This window comes from Pseudonaja textilis, chromosome 5 (assembly GCF_049901715.1).
Source record: "Pseudonaja textilis isolate UNSWEBS1 chromosome 5, rPseTex1.2, whole genome shotgun sequence".
Lineage (NCBI taxonomy): Eukaryota > Metazoa > Chordata > Lepidosauria > Squamata > Elapidae > Pseudonaja > Pseudonaja textilis.
The window spans coordinates 36,321,127-36,336,174 of NC_141994.1; the positions used below are offsets into that span (position 1 = coordinate 36,321,127).

The window sequence follows — 15,048 nt, forward strand, 5'->3', positions numbered from 1 at the left end:
CTGAACGGAATTTTCTTTTAACTAATCTGTGATCCTTACTCCAAAATAAGTTTCATTCCGACTCAGATCTGTAGACCTGGCCTGTAGACCAGGAATTCTTGCATAATTCTTTAAACTTTCATCCATGTACTTTCTTATAGAGTTATATTCTACTGCCTAAGGATACAAGCATCAGTCTTGTTCATAGAATAATATTAAATGCATCTTCACTTATTTAAAAAGTATATAAAATAAACATCAGAATATTGTCAACTCTAAATTATGTACATTTCTTCCACTCTAGTCCTCATTCTGCTTTAAATGATAACATAAAATATCTATGAAAACTGATTCATTGATCCCTTCATAAATGGAACACAGTACATATTTCTTAAATGACTTTTCAGTGTTTTGTAGGAGTCAAATGGCATTTTTTCTTGTTTTCTTGTAGATACAGTAAAACATTGTTAGAGTTTTATTACTCGAAAATTGATACCCAAGCATTCCTAGAACTTAATCTTTGTACTATCATGTTTTTCATTAGGAACGGATTGCTGTAATGTAATCCAATAGATAACCAAGCTGATTCTTAGTAGAACAGAATTAAATAAATGATACAAAAGAGAACTGTTTACTATGAATATTGGCAGCATTCATAATATAAAATATTTGACTGAAATCAAAGAGAAGTAGCACCTTCTCTTGAACTACAATTTTGATATAAATCAGATAGCCCCTTTGTTTTATTTCTTAGAAGATTTATGCAAGACATTTGGCAGGTAAACAGAAAATGTACCTTCAATAAACAAGTATGCAGTTAATTTATAATGTGTATTTACAGAAATTGCTCATTATATACCTACAGTGATTTAGCCATCTAGTCCTGATATTTCCATTAGCTTCTACCCTCTGATATAGACAACTGTCTTGGATGCAGATCAGAGGATCTCCTGGCTATATTCTAAAATTTGGGATTGCGTATTATATATGTACAAAACTAGAAATCTTTCTTCAGCGGTATTCCAATTTTGGATCTTTTTGAGAGAAATATGTCTAGACACTGTGATACTTTTCTTGATTCTAATCCATCCATTCTTTATTATGGTCAGTGCCAGAATTCACATGTATGTTCTAAGTAAAAAAAAAAAAATTGCCCAAGCTCTTTAAACAGAAAGTATATTTAGTATGGAAGAAATTTCATTACTGAAAGCACATAACATTTGTACTTTTATACCAATGCTGAATAATGTCAATCAATGTAAGTTTTTGTATCAATATTTTAGATGATTCAATTTATAATAATACATTTGAAGTTGGAACTTTTTAATATAATTTCCTGGGATCCTGTAGTATAAAAGCATGCTTTAGCCTGAAATATTATAAAGAAATATTTCATTTTCCCTGTGATAAACCCACTGGCAACCCAGGCCAAAGTGCAGCATTATTAGAAAGGTAGGATGTGGAATTTTTCTCAATGATCTTCAGATAGCTCATGGAGCAACAAACACCCCCCACCTATGGGGGCTGATTTTATATTTCTTCCTAATTTGTAGCCCATCAAAAGAATTGGATGAAACTTTTAATATTGTTTCCAGATTGTCTTTCAGTAGTTTTATTAGTTGTTGCAACACCTGTTCTTTGTTTCATGGATTAACTTTATAAGGGACAATATTTAAACATATGATGTCAATTAAATTATACATCAATATGGTTAATTGCTAATGATTTTAAGACCCACAGTTAAGCTTATTTTTTCAATTACATTCAGGCAGAATAGCTGTTTTATTGAGCTATGATACACTTCATTTTGGAAATGCAGGACCATTCTGGTAACTTGCCTGGATTTTTCATCCTGTTTCCCTGTTGCTTAGTAACACCATAGTATTGCAAAGAGACTGGTACAAAATTAGAGCCTGTCTTGTTTTGGTAGTTTAATGGAAAGATAGAAGATAGTCTTATAAGAAGCAAGGAAATCTTTCTGTTTTTCTTTCCTATTGCTATAAATTGGCTTCACATGACAGATAATACTTCTTTTTTGTGTTTTGCCTTAAAAGGAAAATCTACCTCTGAATCAGTGATTACATAACAAAATATAAATATAGCGTTTTGTTATTCATCTCTGAGGTTATATCAAGAAAGTTTAGGGGACAAGGAAGTCCCTATTCAGACACGAGGAAACATTTTTCTTCTTTTTCATAGCAAGGAGCCCAGCTACAAACTGAGGAATAGAGTTTTGCTCAGTAGTAGAGATTATTGTACACAGAAATTCTCTCCTCAGTCTCTGCACTTAAAGCAACTGCAATTGGAAGATTTCTGCATGAGGATTTGGAAGATTGCTGGCAGCTAGAACTATGGTTTTACAAAATCCTTAACCATGTGTTTGTTTAATATGTTACAATGGTTGTTAGCATATACAAGGAGTTCTCTACTTACTACAGTTCATTTAGTGATGGTTCAAAGTTACAAAGGCACTGAAAAAAATGACATGACCATTTTCACATTTATAAACTTTGAAGCATTCCCATGATCATGTGATCAAAATTCAGATGCTTGAAAACTGATTTATACTTATGGCCATTTCTGTCTCTAAGGTTATGTGATCCTCTTTTGCAACTTTCTGGCAAGCAAAGTCAATGGGGAAGCCAGATTCACTTAACAACTAGTTTACTAACTTAGTGATTCACTTAACAACTGTGGCAAAGAAAGTTGTAAAATGGGGCAAAACTCACTTAACAAGTGTCTCACTTAACAACAGAAATTTTGGGCTCAATTGTGGTTGTAAGTCGAGGAATACTTGTAAAGGTCCCCTTAATGTGTAAATTATCACACTAAATTAAAAGCAAATATGGATTAATGTAATTGAGGACTAAATGATCAAATTGTATAGCTTTTAAGGTTGATTGGAAATCTGGGCAGTCTTCCAGAAAAATTAATGAATTAACAAAATGTTGACATTAAAAACTGCTTTCCATGTGGTATGTATACAATAATGAGGCCGGCTGCCCACTTTAATTTGTACCTTTAAAATATTTTGTGGCAATATTTACATGTTTTAACATTTAAACATTTAAATGTTAGTATGTTTAAACATTAAAATGTTGTATTTTCTTTTAAAATGTTAGTATCTTGGTGACATTTGTGTAAAGTAACATATTACTTCCACATATAAAACAATGGAAATTTTTTTTAGGGCAGATCCAGATTTAAATCTCCAGTCATTAGATCTATTACTACTTCTATGTTGCCATCCTCCTCCTCCTCCTCTCATTATCATTTTCTTTCACAGTTTCCAAATTTTATTTCTACTTCATTTGAGATGCTGATAGTAAAGCATTTAGGATTTTAGGCCTGTAGTATCTGAAGACATGTCTCTTCCCATATAGTCTTGTCAACACGCAAAAGGCATAATTGGAAGCACTGCCCTCCCATGCTAACGTGCAGTGTAGTTTAAAAAAAAAAGAAGCCTCCAAGGATCAGCTGAGAGGAGGGGAAAAAAGCCTCATCAGCTGAGAGGAGAAAGAAGAGAAAAGGGCAGGATCGGCCCTCCCACCACCCCTGTGCTTTTCTCTCCTTTTCCTTTCAGCTGATTGGTGCTGCAGGCCTCAGCTGGTGTGGGAAAAGCTTCACACGCATTACGTGCATGTGCATGCACCTGTGATCACCGAACCGGTAGTGGAAACAGGTAGGATCCCACTGCTGAATTAGACGCTGCCAGGGATTAAAGGTAGTGCCAATTGTATAGTGCTATCTTACACTTGTAGGTACACAGAACATGAGGCAAAGACCTTTTAGTCTGCTTCCTCCTGATTTTTATATAGCACTTTTAATATAATCTTTCCTTGGAAAGCTCTGTTTTCAAGTTTGCACGCCAATATGTTGAATAAAAAAAGTATTTGGTTCTTTTCTGATTTTAGTAAAATATCATAATAGATGATGCTGCTGCCATCCATTCAGTTGATCCTGACTCTTGGCAACTCTATGGGCCAGATCTCTCCACATCTTCCAATCTTGCATTATTCCTTTTAGTTTTTCTACGCTCTTGCTGGTGTCAATTTTGATGGTATCCAGCCACTGTGTCCTTTGGTGGACTGGTTTCCTTTTACCACTAACTCTTCCAAAAATAACTGCTTTCTCCAGTGAATTCCACTCATGACATGGCCAAAGTAAGTGAGAAGCTGTTTCATTATTTTTCCTTTTCCAGAACCATAGCTCAAATGAGTCGATTTTCTTTCCACTAATTACATATTTGATTTTTCCTGTTTAAATAGTTAACGGAACAAAATGGTAAAATTTTCTGAGTGATATAGCATCTTAGGCTGTAGGAATAAACATATAAATAACCATTTCAATTCAAATAATTCATTTTGTTGTAAAGTATCAAACTTTAAAGACCGAACAATAGTACCACTTTCTCTTCAGATTCTTCCTGTTTTGAAAGTTACATTATTCTTTCTGTGCTTTTTCCTTATAAGTAAGTATTTTGTATGCTGAAAATAATCACAAGTAGATCAGAGTCCTTTCACACTTTCTTTTCAAAATAGGTAAATGTCTGTAAGTCAGGAAAGCAGCTTATTTCAGTTCCCATCTTAATTTTCAAGCCTTATTTCTCATTCTGGGAGAGACTGAACCAGTGAAGGTTTTTTGGAGCATTCAGCCTACTCTGAAAAGTTATATGGTTGGCAAGATCCGAAAAGGGCACCAATGCCATAGATTATATTTCTGGTGGTATTTTTTAAAGGACAGATTATAAAACTAAAAAGAAAGGGAAGACCACTGTTATGTTCAATCTGATAATACACTTGCAAATCTGCCTTAGAAAACATCCTTAAAGAAATGGTTATTAACTCCATCATCAATACTGAAATAATATTTTCATGTTCAAAATGATTTGGTTTTACCTCATTCCAACTTCAGTAAAACAAGGGTCCCTTATACAGTATGAAACTCAGAGAGTAACATTTATTTCTTTGCAATCTGGCTGATCAAGGTTTATAGCTAGGTCAACCTGACATCACTTGATTTAGAACTGCATTAACTCAAGTTAACCCAGAAAACTTCCCAAGGCAGTTGTAGTCCAGTTAAGGGAATGTACTGCCTGACAATACCTTATGTAGATGTTGCAGTGCTCTGTCACTATGTTTGTACATAACAATTATTTCTCCTTCACAGAGTGTTGACAGTTCAAACTTGTCTCTAATTGTTCAAAATAAGAAGTGCTTCGATAATGACATCGTTTGTTCAAAAGATTTGTTGCTAACTATTGGAGACTCTGAAATTTTTTTCAGTGAATCTCTAGACATAGAGGTAAGTTTAATTTCCCCTTTTTGAAGTTATTGACTGAAGCTCACTTGATTATTAAAATACTGCTTTTTTACACCAACTATATGTACAACATATAAACACATATTATTTTATAATAGAACAAAGTTTATCTTTTCCTCATAGACTTCTATTATAGAAGCTCTATACAATCCCTATTAAATTGGACATCACAGAACCTCTCTGCTGCCAAATTCTCCTTTCCCTGAATTTAATAAGGAGCTACTAGGTTTCTGGGATAGGACTAGCAGCCTCCCTAGACAACACAAAATTTAATTTAATTAAATAGAAAGTTTAAAAAATGGCAGTGGTGGTAGGTTAGAATAAATGTTTAATTTTTCTGTCAGGTTCTGTGGTTTGAACTTCAGCAAAAAACAAACAAACCCTAAACTTTAATATTTTGATAGGAAAAACAACATTATTTTCTAAAGTTCCCTGTGATGAAAAAGTCAATCCTATTAAAATTTTTCACAATCAGCAGTTTAAGTTCAGACATGTACTCTCATGTGTTCCAACTATTGATCTACAATGTTCAGTAGAGGTTCTTCATTCAAACCCAATACAAGTACCTGCTTTAGGTATAATCAAAAGCTTCTGAAAGTAATAGGTCATCTGTATGATGTATCCCTGAAATTTTGGAAATTTCTTTTAATTTAAATTGCTTCACTTTGTGGCTTGAAACTGGTTTGTGTCACTTTCTTTGAATAGGAAGGAATATTAGTAGTTAATTGTTATTTGTACTGTCATGGAATGTTTAACATGTTATAATTCGGATGCATTGCAAAGAAATGTTTGCTATAGGAAAATATTTTTTAAAAAATACAATAATACAACAACTGTGAGGGGTGTGTGTGAGGCAGCTATTGCCCCTATATGACATGGATTTCAACTTCCAGAATTTCTGAGTCAGCCTTGGTTTATTATCTTTCTTGGACTGAGAGTTACATATCGATTTTGTGGAATATGTTGGCTAATTGAAGTAGAGACAAACTAATTATTGGTAAAGTGGAAAGAAGTGTGTAAAAGTACACTTTGTCCTTAATCTAAATATACATTCATAATTAATGTGAATTTATCACATATCCCAAGTGCAAAGCTGTTTACTTAAAAACAAGTAAAGAATATTGTAGACATGGCTTCATAACAATGTACGTATAATATTTTGGAATTGTATTTGATTAAAAATGGATATGAATCAGCAGTGCAATAAGGTTGTAAAAATGCAGTTTTAGATGTCATTTCAAATCATTGAAAGAAATTCTGAAATGTGACACTGCGTTATTTAGACCCCACCTTGTGTCTAATTCTGGGCACTATACTTAAAAAGTAATTCAAAACTGGGTCAGATTCTGAGAAGCTTAAATGTTTAAAAACTAGCAGGGCAAATGAAGACAGATTGAAGGAATAGGCTAATGTTAGCCTTGACAAGGAAGGATTAAAAAGGAAAAATGATTGGGAACATCCAATATTTGAAAGGATATCACTGAGAAAATAAATATTTGAAAGGATATCATTGAGAAAATTAATAATTATTCTCCTTTGTTCCTAGTTGCAGGATCAGGAATAATAAAATTAAGTGCCTAGGCAGAAAGATTTCAGCTGAATGTCAAAAAAACAACAACCCATATGTGACTGCCTCATTAGCATCATTAGTACCTTACAAGTATCTATTATTTATAGGGGATGCTAAGGAGACATGGAGAGAAATCCAAGTATCAAGTTTGGAAAGCTGGATATTATGTAGCAATACATTTTCCAGAGGAAGAGTTCACGGTACTGTGGGACAGGAAGACGACAATGCATATCAAAGTTGGAGCTCGATGGAAGGTGAATCAGTGTGAAGCTAAGTCACAATAACAATAGCAAGCAGGATGACTATTCTACAAACAAGTCGATTTATTCCTGAATTATGCTTGATATAATTAAAACAAGTTCATAAGAATTTGCAAAGTATATTTTGCAATATTAATTATATAGCCAAGTGCTCCATGAAAAATATACAGGTATACAGGTAGTCCTCAGCTAACAACCACAATGGAGACCAGAATTTCCACTGCTAAGCAAGGTGGTTGCTGATACACAATTTTACAACCTATTTGCCACAGATGTTAAGTGAATCACTGCAGTTATTAAGCAAATCCAGCTTCCCCCATTAACTTTGCTAGCTAGAAGCTTGCTAGGAAGTTTGCAAATGACAATCACATGACTATGGGACACTGTAGCTCACAGGTGTCAGGCTTGATCCTGTCACATGACATATCATGTCATATCTTGACATTTTTTTACCTTTATGGAGCCCAAGTGGGCATGGCCTGCCTGTATATTTTTCAGCTTAATACACCATAAGTTCCAAAAGTTCTTCTACTTCAGAGGTGGTATTCAGCAGGTTCTGACCAGTTCTGGAGAACTGGTAGCAGAAATTTTGAGTAGTTCAGAAAACTAGCAAATACTATCTTTGACTGGCCCCGTCCCCATCTATTCTCTGCTTCCCGAGTCCCAGCTGTTTGGCTGGGTCTTCTTTTGTTGCCCTGCCCAGGAGAACAAAGCTGGAAAACAGGTTAGTGGGGTGGGCAGGGAATGGGATTTTTGCAGTAACCTTCCCCCAGGTGTGGGGAGGGAATGGAGATTTTACAGTATCCTTCCCCTGCCACACCCACCAAGCCACACCACACTCACCAAGCCACGTCCACAGAACCTGTAGTAAAAAATTTGAATCCCACCACTGTTCTACTTGTAAGAAATGGAAATGGAAATATGGTTTCAAGAAAATGTGTGCTTTACGTTCTTTTAGACTAAAAATTATTCTTTTTTGAGCTTGGATTTGCTGCATATTCATGGCCCATACTGTTATATCACTTGATCTTACTATCCTGGATTCAAAGAGGAAAAATTGAATTGCAAGCTGTGACAGAGATGTTTCCCCCAACACCACCATAATGAAAATAGTTGAAACATTTTCTTTTTAAAAAACACAGTCCTTTAACTGACACATGTTATCATTGGCATTCAGTGATACATTCATCCTTAATGAACTGTGAGGATGCCATGAATTTCATGACATCATTTGCTCCCCTCTTGTCTTCCTCATTTATGCCACATTTTCTTATGCAAGAAGTAGAAACACAATTCTTTCTGATTTAAATCCACTTATACTGCTTGAGATGTTTTCATTGCTAAAGCTGTTTAATTATGTTAACAGTTTTCTGCTGTTAGAATCATAAAAACTCTGGAAATAGCCTGATACTGAGACAGTCTTAGGCTAAGATTGCTGACACTGACTGGCACTGGTTTTTCATGTTTTTAGCAAGAATTCTCTGGTCCTATCTGGAGATGTTTGATTGGTTTTAAAGTAATTTGCACTATAAGAATAAGAGGATTACTAGTATATCACTAGTAAGCACAGGCTGTGAAAGTGAAAAAAAACAATAAACAGAAAAAGTAAAACAGTTATAGAAAACATTACATTTTCCCAAAAGGTAGCCTAAATTGTGTTCGTTTTGTGAGTATTAAATCTATATTAATACCTAAATTAAGGTAGATTTTTTTTAAAAAAAGAGTGCATTCTTTGTTACCTTTATAAATCTTGTTTGTTTTAGGTAAAAATGTTTAGGAAAAATATTTGTGGTTTATTTTCAGGGTAAATTAGCTGGTTTATGTGGAAATTTTGATAAATTTACTTCAAATGATCTTACTACATCCAACAATATGGAAGTAAAAAATGCTCAAATTTTTGGAGACAGTTGGGCAATAGGACAGGTAAGCATAACATCTTCATTTATTTCAATATAATAATAATATATTGATATTGCAAGTATGACGATCTGTGAAAATACAATTTGTTTTTAAGACAGCAGCTGATAGCTCACAGATATGAAAGCCAATATAGTAGTAGTAGTATAGTAATAGTGTATACTTACTATTGGTATTGGTACTTCTTTCCTATTTTTACTTTTTTCCTACTTCCTTCCTATCCAATATCCTACTATTAGGATATTGTATGGCAGGCGTCTTTAAATATGTTTGAATACAATGTCTTTTATCTCAATATCCATCCTGCTGGAAATCATGGGGATTATACTTCAGATCATCTGGAAGATTTCCCTTTTGGGGGAGAAATGTATTCTAAGGAAAGCCTGAAAGGCTTTCATAACTACATAGAAAAGAGTATCACAAAGCTCTAAGTATTATTAAAAGGATATTTGTGGCCATGCTGACCAAATAATAATATTTACCATACCATAGACCAAACAACATATGTAGGTTAGATTTCTCCTGCTTGCTGTAAGTCTTGCTGTGATATCTGATATCTGCTACATGCGAAACAATTTTCTATATGAATGATGGAAATCAGTGCACAGTACATACAGAGTACACTGTATAACATCTGAAAAACACAATGTTTATCTAATGCATAAGTGCTTGAAACAACAATCTTGGGGGAGAAAATATACTGTATGCAAAAACATCTGTAGCACTAACATTTTCTCCTCATGTCTCATACCTACTAATTATTTTCCTGGTTATATTTTGCATGTTTTTCAGGAGTCATTTTATTTTAATTTCTTATTGAGCTTAAGAATGGTATAAACTTATCAGAGCAGCAAATTTTAAGCAAAGGTTGTTTGAAGAACAAGGCTCTATTTACAATTCATAATTGATTGTTTTGGAAGCAATTATGATGTGTGATAAAGAAAACATTAAATTCAGTATCAAAAAAGCAATGTTTTGTTTTAAAAACAAAACAATAAATAACTATTTTTCCAAATTAAATGTTTTTATTTGAAATGAAATTATGAGGCTAACTTAATAAAAGAAATACATGTTCAGTTTTTAAAGGGCTTTTGAATTTTTAATAGATATTTCTGATGGAGAATAATAATAATAATAATAGCAATAGCAATAATAATAATAATATGTCTGGATAGTGAATATGGCAGTATCTGAAAGAAGAGAAGAGGAAAAGAACTGAAGAAAATCACAACTAACAAAGACCTGCAAATAGAAATAGAATGAGTGTGGCAAAAGAAATTAAAAAATGATGCAAATAGGTTCCTTAGGTGCAATTCCAAAACTTCTAGAGTACCATTTGAACATCATTGGCTCTGACAAAAATCACCATCATTCAATTGCAAAAGGTAGCTTTACTTGGAAAAGCTTATCTTCTGTGACAATATCTTTAACACTATGAAACGACATCTGCCTGTTCCAGATTTTTATGAAGGACTTGATAGGTGGATAAAAATGTGAAATGCAATTAAACATCTGACCGACTATACAACTTGACCATTATGATTAATAGTCATGCTTTATTTCTTTTTCATTAGTGTGCAAGTCCAAATGAGACCAACAAACAATGTGAAGTTCATCAGAGCAAGTTCCCCTATGCCAAAAAAGAATGTTCAGTTTTATATAGTGATGTTTTTGCCTCTTGCCGTAATGTGGTAAGTGAATACTTTTTACAGTTTCTAAAACTGGGCAGGACAGTTTGTAGATCAAGACTTAATATAGAATTAATCCTCTGCCTCTTCCTCTTTCTCCTTTCTAATGTGCCCTTTGAACTTTCTAATGTCATGCTGATACATTTTTGCAGATATCTATATATATCCTAAAATATAGAATTCATTTTAGATGATTTTCCCTTATACTAATTTTAAAATCTCTCTTGTTTCCTGATGGATTTTTATGCCTTTATGTTATCCCATGCTATTATTTTTCTTTATATTTTCCAGATTGATGTAACATCATTTGTGAAAAACTGTCATACAGATACATGCAACTGTAATCTTGGTGGGGACTGTGAATGTCTGTGCACTAGCATTGCAGCTTATGCTCACAAATGTTGCCAGCAGGGTGCAGTAATTCACTGGCGATCTCCTTCTCTCTGTCGTATGTATGCTTTCTGTTATATTACTAAATATAATGCCTGTAGATAATGCAGATTATTTCACATAGTGTTTTCCATTAAGTCATAGCAGTTCAATGTGCTAGAATATATATTATATATATTACATATATTACATATATATATATACATATATATGTATATATATGGTGATAGTATAAATCATAGCATAGGTTTTTTAAAAATCTAATGTATATTTTTATAATTGGTTTTTTTTGTTAATCAGTACAATTTTTACAACCAATTTTTCCTAACTCCCAGACTCTCTTCCTCTCTTCCTTCCAAATAAAATGGAGATGGAGCTATGCTAATTAATTCCATTTTCAACATCACATGGACCATTTAGTTACTCCTTCAGCCATCCACGCATACAGGAATGTTTTCAGGCAGGGAAACTTTCCTATTTATAAACTGCATTCATGGAGGGCCTCACATGACAAGAACCATAGTAAAGTAAAGTACAATCTACTAAGATATATTTTATATATTACTCATTTTTGAAAGAACACCCTCCCCTTTTGCACCAGCTATTGAGTGTGGATGAAAATGTAAATGTATATGTATTTATTTTTTATTTTGCAGTTCAGAAAAGGCTAATCATAGGTATGTGCATAATAATAAAATAAATCTTCATAACTAGTGGCTCTATATTGATATATTTTCTTGTTATTGATGAAACTGAGTAAATACTTAGTAAAGAGCTTAATTAAAAGATGTAAAAATAACTTTTTGTGAATTCTAGTTGACTGTAAATATCCAATCACAAATTCTGTTACTGTTGTCCACTATACTATTATATTGTTCTATTTTCCAGCTTACGACTGTGATTATTACAACCAAGGTATGCATTTTCTCAGTATTAAAGAAAATAATATTAGGTACATAAGCATGAATCAAAGACACTTATCCTTTTTATTGAATAAGTAAGTTGCATTTGAAAATTATTTCAAGTTGCAGAAATAAAACATAGCCATATTCCATATGGGATAAAGAGCACAATTTGATGCAATATTTGACTATTAGTGAAAATAACTGTAGATAGTTTTGTTGTTGTTGCTCTGTTTCTAAAAAAATACAGAGGTGGGCTGCTATTGGTTCGCACAGGTTCTCTTGAACCAGATGTTAATTTTCTGAGTAGTTCAGAGAACTGATTGTTGGAAGAAAACTTTTCCCACTTTACAGGGCTCCTGCAAGGGAGACAGGAAGGAAACATTCTGGCATGCCTGTATTTCTAGCCTAATCCTTATCTTAATTGCCCTGCTGCTTTAAGTGTTTTCAGAACCTGCCTTTGGGTTAAACTTGTTACATTGTAAGACTTAATGGTTCTTGGCAGTATGCCCAGACTTTCTGTCTGTAGACTGAGTTTTATATAGTGATTCCTGGGGCTTGACTTTCTTAAATATTGTTAAAGAGTATTTTAAGCTTTTTGGAGTATACTTCCAACATGGTTGGAACAACTATTAATAGAAGGGTTGGCATAGCCATAGAAGAAATAGCTGAGAGGCAGGATGCAAGCTTGGCATTCTGTCTGATTTTTTTTTTACTGCCTTTCTGGGGGCATGTGATCTTTCCTTAAATCTGGATGATTACCTAAGGATATCTCGTGAGGTGAGTGAGACAAGCTGGTATCTTTAAGTGGTGCAAATGGACCTTTTCCTGGGTGGAAACTGTGCTTTGTCAGTTCACTGAGCACAGGAGTCTAAAATGGGGATTCTATGGGGATTCTTCAATCATCCAGGTCATGGTTGTCCCAAAGGTGCTTTTTTCAAGAGTCAACTGGACTTTCTTGGTTTCTAGAAAGTCTAGTTGCCTCTTGAAAAAGCACCTTTGGGACAGGAGTCTCTTGAGTTGCTTCGGAGTGGGCAAGGTACATGATTGCTCACTGATAATAAGTGGATCCTCCTTCCAATTTGTTTTAGTTTTCTCTCATGATAATATGGCTCTCATGATAATATCTCCCATGATAACATGGCACCAATTGTAGAAAGTTAGCACCTACTCCTCTCCTAAAAAAATGAAATATTTTGAGAAATATTAAAAAGGAAGAATATATTTCCCTGGATGAGAAATGGAGAAACATGTTTTCTTAGAGGGAGAAAGCAGCCCCCATCTTCCTTAATAGTCCACAGCAGATGTCAGCACTTAAGAGATGAAGAGATAGATAGCTATATTCATAGGCAAAATTTCCCTTTCAGCAAGGTCTGAACAAAGACAGAATGAGATTAGCCCTCACTCCAGATGTTAATTTGTTAATTTGTCTCTTTAGCTTGGCATTTTATAGCCCAAATATGCCTACCCACTTTCTGGAGAGCTTAAATGACCTCTCTGCTAAAGGGTTTCACTTTATGAGCAAGAGTAACTTGGCTGCTGATAGTTATCCTTGTATTTTAACTATTTTAATTCCTCAATGTGCTGTGACAACCTGTCTGATTTGTAATTCCGGGTTGCAGGTATTGCTGAGGAAAAGGAAGGTATTCAGACAGAATGGTTTAGGTTTCCTTGATCGCTGTGACTCATTGATCTTCAGTGTGTATTCCCTCATTTCTAATGTAATGACTGTATTTAGGGCAGCTTTTTGCAAGCAAAGAAGCTTTTTGTATTTTTGTACAGGTAATCCTTGACTTACAACAGTTCATTTAGTGAATGGCACTGAAAAAAGTGACTTATGACCGTTTTTCATACTAACAACCATTGGAGCATCCCCAAGGTCATGAGAGGGTGGGCGAGGTGAAGCACCTCTCACTGTAAGTGACATCGAGTTGGCCATGCCCATTCAGTCACATGGTCATGCTCAGCCACCCAGCCAATCAGTAGGGCAGAGAACCAGTTGTTAAAAAATTGGAAGCCCACCACTGTACAGATACAAATATATTCAGGGACAGCTGCAAAATAAAATAAGGACACAGGCAAAATAACTTACAAGAGGCAGGGTGCCATTTTTCCGATAGCCAAGTCTTGTGGTATATTAAAACTATTTAGAGGCAGAACAATTTTAGCTTCAGTAGTCCGTGTTGACAGAAGCAGATTTAAAGGAAATGAATACTTCAAAATTAATTAATAATTTTAAATTTGTATTTAAAATACAAAAAAAAAATCTATTTTCCTTTTTTGGCCTTTTCTATACCATTTAATGAAAATTTCTTTGCTTTTTAGTTATTATTTCCTGGAGGTGAAACCTCTTGAATTATGTCTTTGTTCTAATGCTAGTTTCTCTGTGGGAGAAAAGGCTTAATAAAGGTTTTCTCTAATATGTTCTTTAGTTTTAGAAAATATTATAGTAGTATTTTGCTGTAAAAACGAGAGGAAATTACTTAATTGATAGAAAGAAACATGAAATTGGGTTACCCTCAAACAAGCATTTGGAGGGGCAATTGATAAATTAGTTATCACTACTCCCCAAAATTGGCTGAAACTATAAGAAATGTGATTATAATATTATTGGCATAATATATTAGTTATATAAATTATTGTCTGGAATGATCAAGAAAACTCAAGCTATTAGACCCAGTAGTTATCCAGATTTTTGGAGTTCTAGTTTTTTATCCATTTTGCTTTTGATTCATTTCAACAATTTTCTGTGTTTTCAAATGGCTTGTTATTCTTCCAAGATGATTAGCTTTCCTTTTACTAATTATCATTGTAATTTTTATACTTCCAGAACTTGGGAAAGGGCCTTATATTTTGGCCAGTTATGGACAGAATGATACAGTTATAGGAATCAATGTTATCAGCAAAAAGATCTTTCCTTTATCTAGAAACAATCTCCAAGAAAAAGTATATTATAATTTTATGCTAACTCCTGGACTTTACAAAGATAAAATTTTATGTGAGTATTTACTTCTGATCCA

General features: G+C 33.8%; 1 protein-coding gene across 1 annotated transcript in view; it reads left to right on the forward strand.

Annotated features, from left to right (window-relative positions):
• Positions 1–15,048, forward strand: part of OTOGL (otogelin like) — an 87,276-nt gene that overhangs the window by 33,781 nt on the left and 38,447 nt on the right. The window contains exons 23-29 of the mRNA XM_026697905.2: positions 5,149–5,283; positions 6,979–7,125; positions 8,935–9,054; positions 10,623–10,739; positions 11,028–11,184; positions 12,015–12,041; positions 14,859–15,026. Coding sequence (XP_026553690.2) covers positions 5,149–5,283; positions 6,979–7,125; positions 8,935–9,054; positions 10,623–10,739; positions 11,028–11,184; positions 12,015–12,041; positions 14,859–15,026 — 871 coding nt within the window. The remainder of the gene's footprint in view (positions 1–5,148; positions 5,284–6,978; positions 7,126–8,934; positions 9,055–10,622; positions 10,740–11,027; positions 11,185–12,014; positions 12,042–14,858; positions 15,027–15,048) is intronic.